This window comes from Vidua macroura, chromosome 27, assembly GCF_024509145.1.
Source record: "Vidua macroura isolate BioBank_ID:100142 chromosome 27, ASM2450914v1, whole genome shotgun sequence".
Taxonomy (NCBI): domain Eukaryota; kingdom Metazoa; phylum Chordata; class Aves; order Passeriformes; family Viduidae; genus Vidua; species Vidua macroura.
Window position 1 is genome coordinate 2,561,737 of NC_071597.1, and position 12,879 is coordinate 2,574,615.

A 12,879-nucleotide genomic window follows, 5' to 3' on the forward strand; every position below is an offset into this window, starting at 1 on the left:
CCCTTTATCGCTCCTTCCCTGCAGACCTCGCGCCTGGAATTTGGGTTTTTTTCTAAAAGATGAGGCCAAAATCTGATTAAAGACGAGCCCCATCCCCAGTTTATTGCTCCTTCCCTGCAGACCTCGCGCCTGGAATTTGGTTTTTTTTTCTAAAAGATGAGGCCAAAATCTGATTAAAGACGAGCCCCATCCCCAGTTTATTGCTCCTTCCTTGCAGACCTTGCCTAGATTTTGGGTTTTTTTCTAAAAGATGAGGCCAAAATCTGATTAAAGACGAGCCCCCTCCCCAGTTTATTGCTCCTTCCTTGCAGACCTTGCCTAGATTTTGGGTTTTTTTCTAAAAGATGAGGCCAAAATCTGATTAAAGACGAGCCCCCTCCCCAGTTTATTGCTCCTTCCCTGCAGACCTCGCGCCTGGAATTTGGGGTTTTGTTTTTTTTAGGAAATCAGGCCAAAATCTGATTAAAGACGAGCCCCCTCCCCAGTTTATTGCTCCTTCCTTGCAGACCTCGCGCCTGGAATTTTGGGGGGGTGGGGGGTTGTGAGGACATGAGGCCAAAATCTGATTAAAGGCGAGCCCCCTCCCCAGTTTATTGCTCCTTCCCTGCAGACCTCGCGCCTGGATTTTGTTTTTTTTTCTAAAAGATGAAGCCAAAATCTGATTAAAGACGAGCCCCCTCCCCAGTTTATTGCTCCGTCTTTGTGAACCTCGCGCCTGGAATTTTGGGGTGGTTTCTTTTTTTTTTTTAAATATGAGGCCAAATTCTGATTAAGACGAGCCCCTGGGCGCCCTCAAAGCCCGGCTTAACTCCAGGGCTACTGAAGCTGCTCCCTCCCGCCTGAGCTGGGGCGGCGGAGGCGTCCAAAATAAATAAAAATTGGCCAAATCCACATTTACTCGGGACTGAGCCGGCGGTTTAAATTTTAAATTGCTCCTTTAAAGCCCTCGGACAGGGAATTGAAACCACCCCTGAGCCGAGCGCTCAATTCCGGGAGATTTAGTGCGCTTTAAGACCCCTGCTCGAATTTAAATGTATCATAGGTGGCAAATCAATTACACCGCGGGCCTGACCCTCGGGAAGATGAAAACTATGACAGGCTTTGGGGGTTTCGGTGTTTTATTTTTTTCCCACCTTAGGAGTCAAGTTTGCCTCTTTTCCTGCCCCGAGTAAGCATGGAGAGGGTCGAGTGAGAAGAAAGATTTTTTTTTTTTTATTATTTTAATCTCCAGAGATGTCAGCAACGCGCAATTAGCGAGCGGCCGGCTTCAATTAGCGCGGTTTTATTTTCTTTTAAAACCAAAAAAAACCCACCAAAAACGCCCTGCAAAGAGCCCCATTCGGCCACAAATTATCATAACGAGCAGCGCCGCGAGCTGCGGCTGGGAGATTTTAAATTTTTTCCCTATTTTTTTATGCTTCCCCAAACTATTCCGAGGGATTTATTTGCCGAGCAATGGCCAGGAGTGGCGGAAAAACACGAGGGCAAACATTTTTTTTAATTTTTTTTTTTTTTTTTTTTTTTTTTTCCGGCGGGTTGTTGTTCCTGACGAGCTGGGCGAGCAGGACATCCCATTTCTCTGCCCCAAAACAATTTGCATGCGGGGGCTGCTCGCGCCTGATAATCGCCGGCTTTTTGCAGAGCCACCGAAATTGCGCAACTCATCAAACGCACGAACCGCCCCTGCTCCTGCAAAGCTCTTCAGCTTTTTTTTTTTTTTAATTTATTTTCCTTTTTCCCCCTCTTTTCTTTTCCCTCTTCTTCTCTACTCATCGCTCCCTCTCAACCTATATATATACATAATTTTTTAAAATTTTCCCCTTTTTTTTTTTTTTTAATTTTGTTTTTTAACCCTCGCAACTTTGGGTCCATTCCGCACACAAAAAGGGGAAACTCTGCACGAACAAATATCGGAGATATCAGTGCGGGAGCGGGGTGGGGGGCGGCGGATGGAAAACCACTTCCTCTGCGTGTTATTTCCTGGAATTCTGAGCGTTACGTCGCGGCCCGGGATGTTCCTCGCAGCCGTGGCATGGAACAATCTTGGCTTTGCCGCTGTAAACACGAGGTTTCAAATAAATTAGCTCGTAATAAGATCCCGCTTTTCGGAGGCGCTCCAGCCCCTGGCAGGGGCAGCAGCCGCGCTGGCAGCTCCGCGGCCGCCGTGGAAGATGTTGTAATTCTAGATTTGTGGCGCGCACAACTCACAGATTTCGAGGTATTTCAGCCCCGACAGACAGATGGTTACAAATTCGGACAGGAAACAACCCCTTGATAAAACGCTGCTGATCGGGGGGATGGTGCTGGGCTTCATTTAGGTGGATTTTCTTTCCCTTTTTTTCTTTTTCTTTGCCTTTTTTCCTTTTTCTTTTCCTATTTTTCTTTTCCTTTTTTCTTTTTCTTTTCATTTTTTTTAATTTCCTTTTTTCTTTTCCTTTTTTTCCTTTTCCTTTTTTTCCTTTTCCTTTTTCCCCCCTTTTTTTTTCCTTTTATTTTCATTTTTTACTTTTTTTATTTTATTTTATTTTTTTTGTTTGTCTGTCTTTTGGCCACGTCTTTCTGCTGCTGTGACTTTGATTTTCCCCCTTGAAAAGCCAAAAAAAAAAGGCAAATAAAAAAAAAAAAAGGCGGCGAGAGGAGCTTCAACCCCACCTTGAGCCAGCGCGGAGCTCAGGGGGGGATGCGCAGGTAGAGCCAAGCGAGGAAATCCGGGCGAAGCAAAACAACAACAAAAAAGAGAATTAAAAAACCAGAGCAAAGTGGAGCTTTCAGGGGGACGGGGACTTTCTGCGCTACCTTTTGCGGGGGTTTAAAGGGGCAAAAATCGGTGTTTTGTGGTGCGGACGGGCTCGGAGGGGGGGGGCGCGGACCCTGCGCACCTCCAGGCTCTGCTCTCCTGAACCCCCCCCGCACGCTCCGCGCGGGGAAGGATCGATAAAACTCCGCTTTTCACCCTCACCCAGGGCTCTTTTTTAGCCATAAAAGGTCGGGCGCGGGTCTGGTATTAACAAAAAAACGCAAGAGGGCACAATGCGGTGCCGGCCGCCGGAGGAGAGCGGGCTTGGGCCGGAGGAGAAAGGAAATATTTCCATTTTCCGTGGTTCTCCCGAATCGCGGAGCTTTTGCGGCACCGAGAAAAGCGGGAAGGCGCAGAGCGAGGCTCGGGCTCGAGCCCTGCGGAGAGGGGAGTGCTAATTGACGCTAATTAGCCCAGCGCGGAGCGCGTGAAGTTGTCAAAAGCGATTTCTCCTGCCGGAGCGAGCCTGACTCAGCCCCCGGCGCGGGGCTCTCCTCCCTGCCAACTTGGCGCAAAAAAAAAAAAAAAAAGGAAAAACTTTTAATTTCCTTTTTCTGCCCCCTTTCCCCACCCTGCTCGGACATTTCAGGGCGATTCGCAAACGCCAGGGGTTAAAGTTTGCCGAGCGCGAGTAATTAACTTTGTTTTTTTTAATTTTTTTTTTTTTTTCCTGTTCTTTCTCTCTTTTTTCCCCCTTCTCCGCACGGCTCCGGCGGGGATCCCAGCGCGGGGTTTTTTTGGGGTGTAAATAGAGAGATTTCGGCGCTCGCACCGCACCCCCGCGCCGAGCTCCGGGGGAGGGAGAGGAAGAGGGGAGGGCGAGGAGGAGGAGGAGGAGGAGGAGGAGGAGGAGGAGGAGGAGGGGGGGGGGGACCACACGTTTATTTATTTATGAAGCTCGCAGCGCGCCGGGAGAACGCTTCTTTCGGCAGATATTATATATTTGGTTAAGGGGGTGCCTTTCTGCTGTTTAAAAGGGAGGGAAAAAGGGGGTGGACGGTTTGTTCTTGGGGGTCCCTGGTGCAATCTCAGCTCCTCATGGGTGCTATTTTGCAACCTCAGGCGCCTGCTATTGGTCAGCCCGTGATCAGATGGTTGTATTTCCTTGTGTCCCTCGCTGGCACCACGCCATCTCCCTTCAGCTAAAACCCAATCTCCGATATACCACTAATAGCTAAACCACTTGGACTATAAAACACAACAAATCATAAAGCCCGGGCAAAAAAAGGACGGCACGCGCGCACACACACACACACACACACACGCACACGCACACGCAGAGGAAAAAAAAAAAAAAAAAAAAAGGAAAAAAAAAAAAGAAAAGGAAAAAAAAAAGGCGGAAAAAAAAAAAAAAAAAGGGGGGGATCTCTCTCTCTCTCTCCTCTTTTCCGATGAGTTCTTATTTTGTCAACTCGACCTTCCCGGTGAGCCTGGCGGCGGGGCAGGAGCCCTTCCTGGGACAGATCCCGCTGTATCCCTCGGGCTACGCGGATCCTCTGAGGCACTACCCCAGCACCTATGGAGCCACGGGCGTGCAGGACAAGGGCTACACCTCCTCTCCTTACTACCAGCAGAGCAACGCAGCGTTCGGCGGCCGCGGCTCCGCCTGTGACTATGGGGCCGGCGGGTTTTTCAGGGAGAAGGACCCTGCGTGCGCCCCTCCCAGCCTGGACGAGGTGCCCTCCTTCGGCCCCGAGGCGCGCAAGTCGGACTGCGCGCAGAGCAAAAGTGTGTTCGGAGAGAGCGAGGAGCAAAAGTGTTCCGCGCCGGTTTACCCCTGGATGCAGCGGATGAACTCTTGCAATAGTGAGTTTACTCTTTTACAGAAATAAATGCATCAATCTCCTCCCCCCCTTTTCTTATTTGTTACCGCCAGGGAGAGAGAGAGAGAGCGAGCGAGGGAAGCAGGAGGAAGGTTCACTTTTCGAGCCCAAACTTCCAGCGGGGGAACTTGGGCGGACGTGAGAGGCTCCAAACACGCACCAAAACTTCCCAGCGCTCCAAGATTTCCCACCCTCCCCCCCTCCACCCCAAGCTAGGAACGTTTCAACCCCAAAACTGAATTTCTGAATTTCTGCCCCCCTCCCTCCTTTTTTTTTTTTTTCCCCTCTTTTTTCCCCCTTTTTTTGCCACATTCCAGTTCGCGTGTCACTCAGCTACAGCGATTTGTCTCTGTCTCTGCCCCACACGCACAGGGAGATATCTTTTCTAAATCAGATCTGGATGACTTTACACACACAGCCCCCACGCAGCTCCCTCTCCCTCTCTCTCTCTCTCTCTCCGAGCCAGAATTAAATGATATAAAAAGTGTTTAAATATTTGAAGGCAGACGGTTGCATTTTTAATGCGGCTCGCATCTAATGAAAAGTCTGCCTGGGGAGGAGTTTCCTCAATTTTTTCCCCCCCCTCCCCGGTGATATACGACTTCTTTAAGTGCTGTTTCCTCAATCCGAATTATAATAATACTCTTTAAAAAATCAGATAAATGGGGGGAGACGGGAGGGGGGGGAGAAAAAGAAAAATAATAAAAGCCTCCCCGCTCTCCTTGCCCATGTTTAGATGCATTTGTTGCCTTTTAAGTTCCAAATTGATGTCCATTAGCGCGGGGACATCGAGTGTTGTGTCCTCTTTAATGCGGACTTTGGGCAGATCGATTCACTTCATTATTGCTTAAATGCCCCGATCTATTACGGCTTTGCCGGCAGGGTGGAACGCGGGGAGCGGGGAGGGGGGGGTGGGGGGGAGAGCCGAGAACACCTTGCGATCCCTCATCCCGGAATAAGATGGATCTGGCCTTGTCCGTCTGCCCAAAGCCCGGCTCTAACCCCCCCTGCCCGGCCGGGACGCTCCGAGCGCTTCTCCTGGAGCTGCGCAGAGCTCTGGGAAGGCGCGGGCCCGACCCCCCCCCGCCCCCCCGAACCATCCCAAAAATCAACCTCGCGTTGCCCCTTCACCCCTCCCCTATTTCCCCCTATTTCCCCCTACTTCCCCCTATTTCCCTCTACTTCCTCTTATTTCCCCCATTTCCTCTTATTTCCCCCTATTCCCCCTTATTTCCCCCTATTTCCTCTTATTTCCCCCCTATTTCTTCTTATTCCCCCTATTTTCCCCCTATTTATCCCTATTTCATCTTATTTCCCCCCAGTTCCCCCTATTTTCCCCCTTATTTCCCCTTATTCCCCCCTATTTTCCCCTATTCCCCCCCATTTCCCCTATTTTCCCCTATTCCCCACCATTTTCTTCTATTTCCCCTTCTTTTCCCCTATTTCCCCCCATTTTCTGCTATTTCCCCCTCTTTCCCCCCTCTTTTTTTCTTTTTTCCCCCCTTTTCTTCCTTTCCCCCCATATTTCCCCCCTATTTCCCCCATTCCCCCCCAATTTTCCCTATTCCTCCCTATTTCCCCTCAATTTCCCCTCTATTTTCCCTATTCCTCCCTATCTCCCCCCTAATTTTCCCTATTCCTCCCTATTTCCCCCAATTTCCCCTCGATTTCCCCTCAATTTCCCCTCAATTTTCTCTATTCCTCCCTATCTCCCCCCTAATTTTCCCCATTTCCCCCAATTTTTCCTATTCCTCCCTGTTCCCCCTCAGTTTTCCCTCTATTTTCCCTATTCCCCCTCAATTTCCCCTCAAATTTCCCTATTCCTCCATATCTCCCCCCCCTAATTTTCCCCATTTCCCCCAATTTTCCCTATTCCTCCTTATTCCCCCTCAATTTCCCCTCTATTTTCCCTATTCCTCCCTATCTCCCCTCAATTTCCCCTCAATTTTCCCTATTCCTCCCTATTCCCCCCCTAATTTTCCCCATTTCCCCCAATTTTCTCTATTCCTCCTTATTCCCCTCCAATTTTCCCTATTCCTCCTTACCCCCCCCCCCGCTATTTTTTCATTCCCATTCCCTAGATTGTTTTATTCCCTTTTTTTTTTTTTTTTAAACGACATATTTTAATTTTTTTTTTTTTTTCTCTCCCCCGCTTTCCGCTGCTGTTCCAGGTTCTTCCTTCGGGCCCAGCGGCCGCCGGGGCCGCCAGACCTACACCCGGTACCAAACGCTGGAGCTGGAGAAGGAATTCCACTTCAACCGGTACCTGACGAGGAGGAGGCGCATCGAGATCGCGCACTCGCTGTGCCTGACCGAGCGCCAGATCAAAATCTGGTTCCAGAACCGCCGCATGAAGTGGAAAAAGGAGAACAAACTGCTCAGCTCCTCGCAGCTCAGCGCCGAGGAGGAGGAGGAGAAAGCGGCGGAGTGAATTATGGAAAAAAAAAAAAATTAAAAAAATTAAAACAAAAAAAAATCCGACGACAGCAACAACGCAAAATTAAAAAAAAAAAAAAAAACACAGAGAAAAATAGCGGCAACAACAGCAAAAAAAAGTTATTGAAAAGGCGGAAAAAGCGATAAAAAAAATTTGAGATGTAGGGAGGGGAGAGAGGATGAGGGCGGTGTGGGCTGGCTGGAGGAAAATCCCGCTCCGTGGTGGGACAAGCCCCCACAGCAGCGGCCACAGCCACAAAGTTTGGGCTACCAAAGCCCCGGACTCGAATTCCCAATGATTTTTTTTTTTTTTTGTCCAGAAACAAACAAACAACAACAAAAAAAAAAACCCCACGCACATAAAAAAAAAAAAAAAAAAAAATCAGGCTTCTAGTCGCGTTTTGAATTTTTTTTTTGCCTTTCCCACACCTCCCTTTGCCTCCCGCTCCGCCCCCCCCAATCCACGGAACGGAATAATAATAATAATAACAAGAATAATTAAAAAGTGGAGAGAGAGGAGGAGGGAAAGAAAGGGAAAGAGAGAAAAGGGGGCAAAAAAAAAAAAAAAAAAGAGAAAAAAAAGAAAAAAAAAAAAGGACTCCTAGCCGTGTTTCTACCCTTGGTGTCACTGTTAGTAATCTGCTAACTCTTGTATTTAATGGAAGTGCTGCAATATATGTCATTTGGGGTGTTTATTGTCCTAATTTTGTAAAAATGTTTCATGCACGGTTGGCATAAGTTGGGTTTGTTTTTTTTTTTTTTTTAATTTTGTTTTAATTTTTTTTTTTACTCCTTTGGTAAATTAATCAAACCCTGAGGTTCTTTGTAATTAGTTTTGGGGTGTTTGGTTTGTTTTTGGGGTTTTTTTTTGAATATTTTTTTTTTGCCTTTTTCTTTTTTATTTTTAAAAGGGGAAAAAAAAAAAACAAATCTACTGAAAGAACGAGTGCTACCTACAAGGCTAAAAAAAAAAAAAAAAAAAAAGTGGCGGAAAAAAGGGGAGAAAAAAAAAAAAAAGAAGAACAACGACAGAAAGTTCTATTTTATTAATTTTTGTACGTGTTGTGTTTGGAGTTTGTCTTAGGTATGAACATGGAATTCTCTAATAAAAGCCAAGTCTTCGATCTCACCCGCACAACCCCTCCCCTGTCATTATTAGCGCTGGGTTTCTCTCGAGTTTTTTTTCCCTTTTCCAGGGGGATTCTTGAGGCGCAGGGGGGGCGAAAAGGAGATTTTCGCTCCCCTCTGGCTGCCAAAACTCCCGATCTGCCCGGACACTCAACCCCGAGCGCGCGGCGCTTCCAGAGGACACAAAAATCTGATTTTCCCCCTTTTTTTTTTGGTTTTTTTTTTGGCTCTGAGCTGAAATGGAAACCCTTTCACCCACAGCGTTTCCTGGCTGACATTTCTGCCTTTAGCACCGCTCTCTCTCTCTTTCTCTCTCTTTTTTTTTTCTTTTTATTGTTACAGTACAAAGAGTTATGACGAAACGCCATCCCATCTCCATAATAAATCAAGGAAACGGGCAAAAAAAAAACAAAAAACGGGCTCTCATTTGTCTACCAAAGATACCTAACATTTGCCCAGCATCTTTCAAACATCTGCTCCCGAGCCCCGTGCCCCCAAATCAAAGAGAAAACGTGGCGCAAAAAAAAAAAAAACACCTAAAAAAAAAATTTAAAAATTAAAAAAAAAAAAATTCAGATTTCCGAGGAATTTACCTCGCAGTGAGCGCCCGTTTAAACTGAGAGGGGAAAAAAAAAAAAAGTGGGGAAATTCTGAGTTAAGGTGTTTGGAAAGGGCGGGTTTTTATTTTCTCTTGCGAGTGGCTTGGCTGGGGATGGGACGGGGAAGGTTTCGTGCTCCTCCGCGAGGAATTTTCTTGCGAAATCTCCAACTTTTTCCCTGATTTCGGGGGAATGGAATGAGAGCAGAGGCGCTTTTTTTTTTTTTTTTTAATCTGCTGGGGGATTTAGGGCTGGAAGCGCGGCCGCTTTTGGGAATGTGCGCGGGGGAGGGCGGGGGGGGAAAAAGGGCGAGCAGGGAGAATCTCGTGGCCACCAGAAGCCCCTGGGTGGGAGCGCGTCCCCCCCGCGCCACGAGCCGCTTTTAATGCCAGCCACTTTTAAAATCAATTCATGCAGAAGCTTCACAGCTGTAGGACATTTACTATTATTGCCACGCTTTTCATTGCCCGTAATTATTATAATTATATGTCACTTTCAATATGGCGCATAATTCCCAACGAGTTGCAGGCGAGCACATGAAATTCCTGAACTGCCTTGGAAGGAGGAAGGAAAAAAAAAAAAAAAAGAAAAATAATAATAATAAAAAAAAAAAGAGACAGAGAAAAGGAGAAAAAGGAGAGAGGCAGAGAAAAGAGAAGAAGGAGAGGAAAAAAAGGGAAGTTATGCCTAAAAATCCAAGCTCTTTCCCAACGTTTTCCCCAGTTTCCGAGCGCTTTTGCTGCCCGATGTTCCTTGCAGGTCAACAAACGGGAAGGAAAACCCACGCAGCTCAGGGCTCAGAGAGGACGTGGAAATGCTCAGGAGCAGGAACATCCTAAAAAGGAACCTTGTCAACCATTTCCCAGCGGCCGGATTTCGCCTCTTTTTCCTTTCTCACACCCGTTTTCCCCCCCTCCAGTATTTTTTTTTTTTTTTCCCCCCTCCTCCAGAATTAAGGTGCGAGCTCCGGGCTGAAGGAACCTCGACTTTTCCTGGCCAAACAACGGCGGAGAAACCACCCCAAAATCAAATTACCCTCAGCTCCTCTTCACCCCTTCCAACTCCGGACACCCACAGAGGCCTCGCAGGCACCCAAAACCTCCTCCCGAACTTCTCCAGCGCTTTTCCAACGCCACGAACCCAAGAGTTCTCCGGGAAGACCCCGAGCCCGGGGGCGCCCGGCCCCGCAGGACGCTCCGCACCCTCTCCTCGCTCGCTGCGCACCGCGATTTTTTTTACCTTTTTTTTTTTTCTGTGAGTGCGCGTTTTTTTTTTTTTTTCTTTTAAAAGACATCAAAACCGAGCGGAACCAAAGCGGGGGCGACGGGGATTTTGGGGGTGTTTTTTGGGTTTTTTTTGGAAGGGGAAGGAGACAAGCGGAGGAGGGGGGACGTGGCCAGAAAGCTGCGGTGCGGCGGCGCGGCCGGCAGGTGGCGCGCTCCGCCCAGGCGGGGGGGCGATGGCGGCGGCGGATTTGGGGGCGACTTTGGGCCTAAAACGGCTCCGCGCTCGTCATTATTTGTAACCATAGAGCATGAATTACCTCTTGAGGTCATCAGTGAGAATTTACGACTGGTCAACAAAAGCACGTGACGCCCAAACGCACCCCCCCACCCTCCCCCCCATATTTGGCCGCATACATAGCAAAAACGAAGTACAGTGCATCGCTATAATTCATTAATACATCATAAATCGTCAAGCACGGGGTTATAACGACCACGAGCCACAAATCAAGCCCTCCAAAATAACCCAAATGAGCTCTTAACTTTGTAAACTCGTTCTCAGGGCGCTACCCAAATGGCCCCGACTATCAGTTACTAAATTATGGGACCGGCAGTTCCATGAACGGTTCTTACAGAGATTCAAGCACCATGCATTCCAGCTCTTATGGCTACAACTACAATGGGATGGACCTTAGCATCAAACCGCTCAGCCTCCTCCAGTCACTTTGGGGCTGTGGGCGAGAGCTCCCGCGGTTTCCCTTCTCCAGCTCAGGAGAGCAGGTTTAGACAGGCGTCCAGCTGCTCCTTATCTTCTCCCGACTCCCTGCCCTGCTCCAACAGCGAGAGCCACGGAGGCAAACCCGCCCCGTCCCCCTCCGAGCAGGCTCCTGCTGCCAGCAGCACCAACACAAATTTCACAGAACTAGACGAGACCAGCGCGTCCTCGGGAGCCGACGAGGGCACTCCAATAAGCAGCAGCATCCCCCCGAGCGCAGGCAGAGCCCATCGCGACCTCCACGGCAGCGACAGAAGGGCAGGCACCTCAGATATTCCCTTGGATGAGGAAACTTCACATTAGCCATGGTACAGCTACTTCTTTTTCCGTCCTTGTGCTTGTTTATTTTCTGCCGCACACCCCCACCCCCCCCCACCTCGCCCCACCGCCGCCTCGCTCTTTTTCTCTGCTCTTTCTTTCTCTTTTTTCCCTTTTTTTTTTCCCTCCCCACCCCCCCCAACCCCACTCCTTTTTTTTTTTTTTTTTTTTCCTTTTCTCTCTCTCTCTCTCTCCTTCCTTTTATTCCGCGGAGGCGCTTTGATCAGAATCGCAGCTATTTATTGCTTTTGTATTTCTCGCTCTGGAGCTGCCTCTGGCGCCTGGAAACGGGGGGGTCTCTGTGTCTGTGTGTTTGTGGTGCTGGGGGGGGATTTGATTTTAGTTTCGCTCTCCTGGCCGCCAAAGCGGCGCTTTTTTTCCCAAGCTCTCAGCACCGTGCGGGCGGTGGGAGAAGGTAATTCAAAAATTGAGGCGAGGGGGGTGTTCCTTGGGGGGGGTGGAAAGGGAAGAATTGCCCATTAAAATGGCACTCGAGGCGCAGATGGGGCTCGCAGCCCCGTCCTGCTCTGATTTTCTGGCTTTATTCCTGCCGATGTGCCCTTGAGAAACCCCCAAAATCGCCAGGAGACGCGCGGGGAGGAAGAGCCACCCCCCCCAGCCCCCCTCTCTGCGCTCCATTCCCGGTTTTCTGCTGGAGAAAAGAGCGGCACTAAAACCTGCCAAGAGCCCCGGGAACACCCAGGCGGCAGCGGGGGGAAAAAATAAATAAAATAATTAAAAAAAAAAAAAAAAAAAAAAAAGCAGAGATTCCCAGAGCTCGCTTCCCCCGGTTAAATTATGGATATCGAGTGGGAATGTCGGGCCTGGAGGGTCTGGGGGGGTTTTACACGTGTGGGAGAAAAAAGGAGAGAGAGGAGGGGGGGGTGCTGTTATTTGGGGGGCAATTCGCTGCTTTCCACTATTAAAAAAAAAAAATATATATATATATTGAGGGGGAAAAAAAAAAAGCGCGAAAAATAGCCTTAAAATTAAAAAAAAACCCAACAAAACTGGATGAAAAATGGATGAAATGCACGCAGAAAGAGCAAACGCAAACCCCGCTGTTGTCCGTGTTATCCAGACATGACTGGACCAGACGGGAAGAGGGCGAGGACAGCGTACACTCGCTACCAGACCCTGGAGTTGGAAAAGGAATTCCACTTCAATAGATATCTCACCCGCAGGAGGAGAATAGAGATCGCTCACGCTCTCTGCCTCTCCGAGCGCCAGATCAAAATCTGGTTCCAGAACCGGCGCATGAAGTGGAAGAAGGATAACAAACTGAAAAGCATGAGCCTGGCCTCGGCGGGCAGCGCCTTCCAGCCCTGAAATCCTCCTCCTCCTCCTCCTCCTCCTCCTCCTCCGGAGCAAACCGGGCGGGAAAAGCAGGAAAAAAAAAAAAGGTGAAAAGGAAGAAGAAGAGGCGGGCGATGAAAAATAAATTTAAAAAAATTAAAAAAAAAAATAAAAAACCACAAAAAAAACCACATCAACAACGACACAAAAAAAGGAGTGAATGATGAAATAATGATGAAATAATTAAATAAACGGCCGCAGATCTTTAGTTTCGGAGTACTGTACACTGAGGCACCTTCTGTGGTTGATTTATCCTAAAATCCAGCTCCTGGTGGTACCGTTTATCCCAGGACTGAGCTCGTGGCGTGTTCTCTTTTGCAAGGTTTTTTTTTCTTTTTTTTTTTTGTGTTTGTTTAAAAAAAAAAAGATTAAATTTTATTTCCAGATGCTCCTCCTGCTCTCGTTGTTCTTCTAAATGTCTGTG

At 48.3% G+C, this 12,879-nt stretch overlaps 2 protein-coding genes across 2 annotated transcripts; both read left to right on the top strand.

Annotated features, from left to right (window-relative positions):
• The first annotated feature begins 4,155 nt into the window (after nucleotides 1-4,155).
• HOXB6 (homeobox B6) lies at nucleotides 4,156-7,051 on the top strand. Its single transcript, XM_053999820.1, has 2 exons — nucleotides 4,156-4,603; nucleotides 6,792-7,051. The coding sequence occupies exons 1-2, from the start codon at nucleotides 4,189-4,191 to the stop codon at nucleotides 7,049-7,051; spliced, it is 675 nt and encodes a 224-aa protein (XP_053855795.1). The 5' UTR covers nucleotides 4,156-4,188.
• A 3,489-nt stretch (nucleotides 7,052-10,540) lies between these two features.
• On the top strand, nucleotides 10,541-12,444 carry HOXB5 (homeobox B5; the record flags this gene model as incomplete). The annotated part of the gene is given in 4 exon segments (XM_053999818.1): nucleotides 10,541-10,705; nucleotides 10,707-10,988; nucleotides 10,990-11,089; nucleotides 12,181-12,444. Coding segments are annotated over 4 exon segments (795 nt in total), but the record flags the coding sequence as incomplete, so codon positions are not given.
• Nucleotides 12,445-12,879: the final 435 nt, after the last annotated feature.

Coding starts and splice junctions, on each gene's coding strand:
- HOXB6 (XM_053999820.1), top strand. CDS start 4,189: ATGAGTTCTTATTTTGTCAACTCGACCTTCCCGGTGAGCCTGGCGGCG. Junction 4,604..6,791: donor GCGGATGAACTCTTGCAATA/GTGAGTTTACTC, acceptor CTGCTGTTCCAG/GTTCTTCCTTCGGGCCCAGC.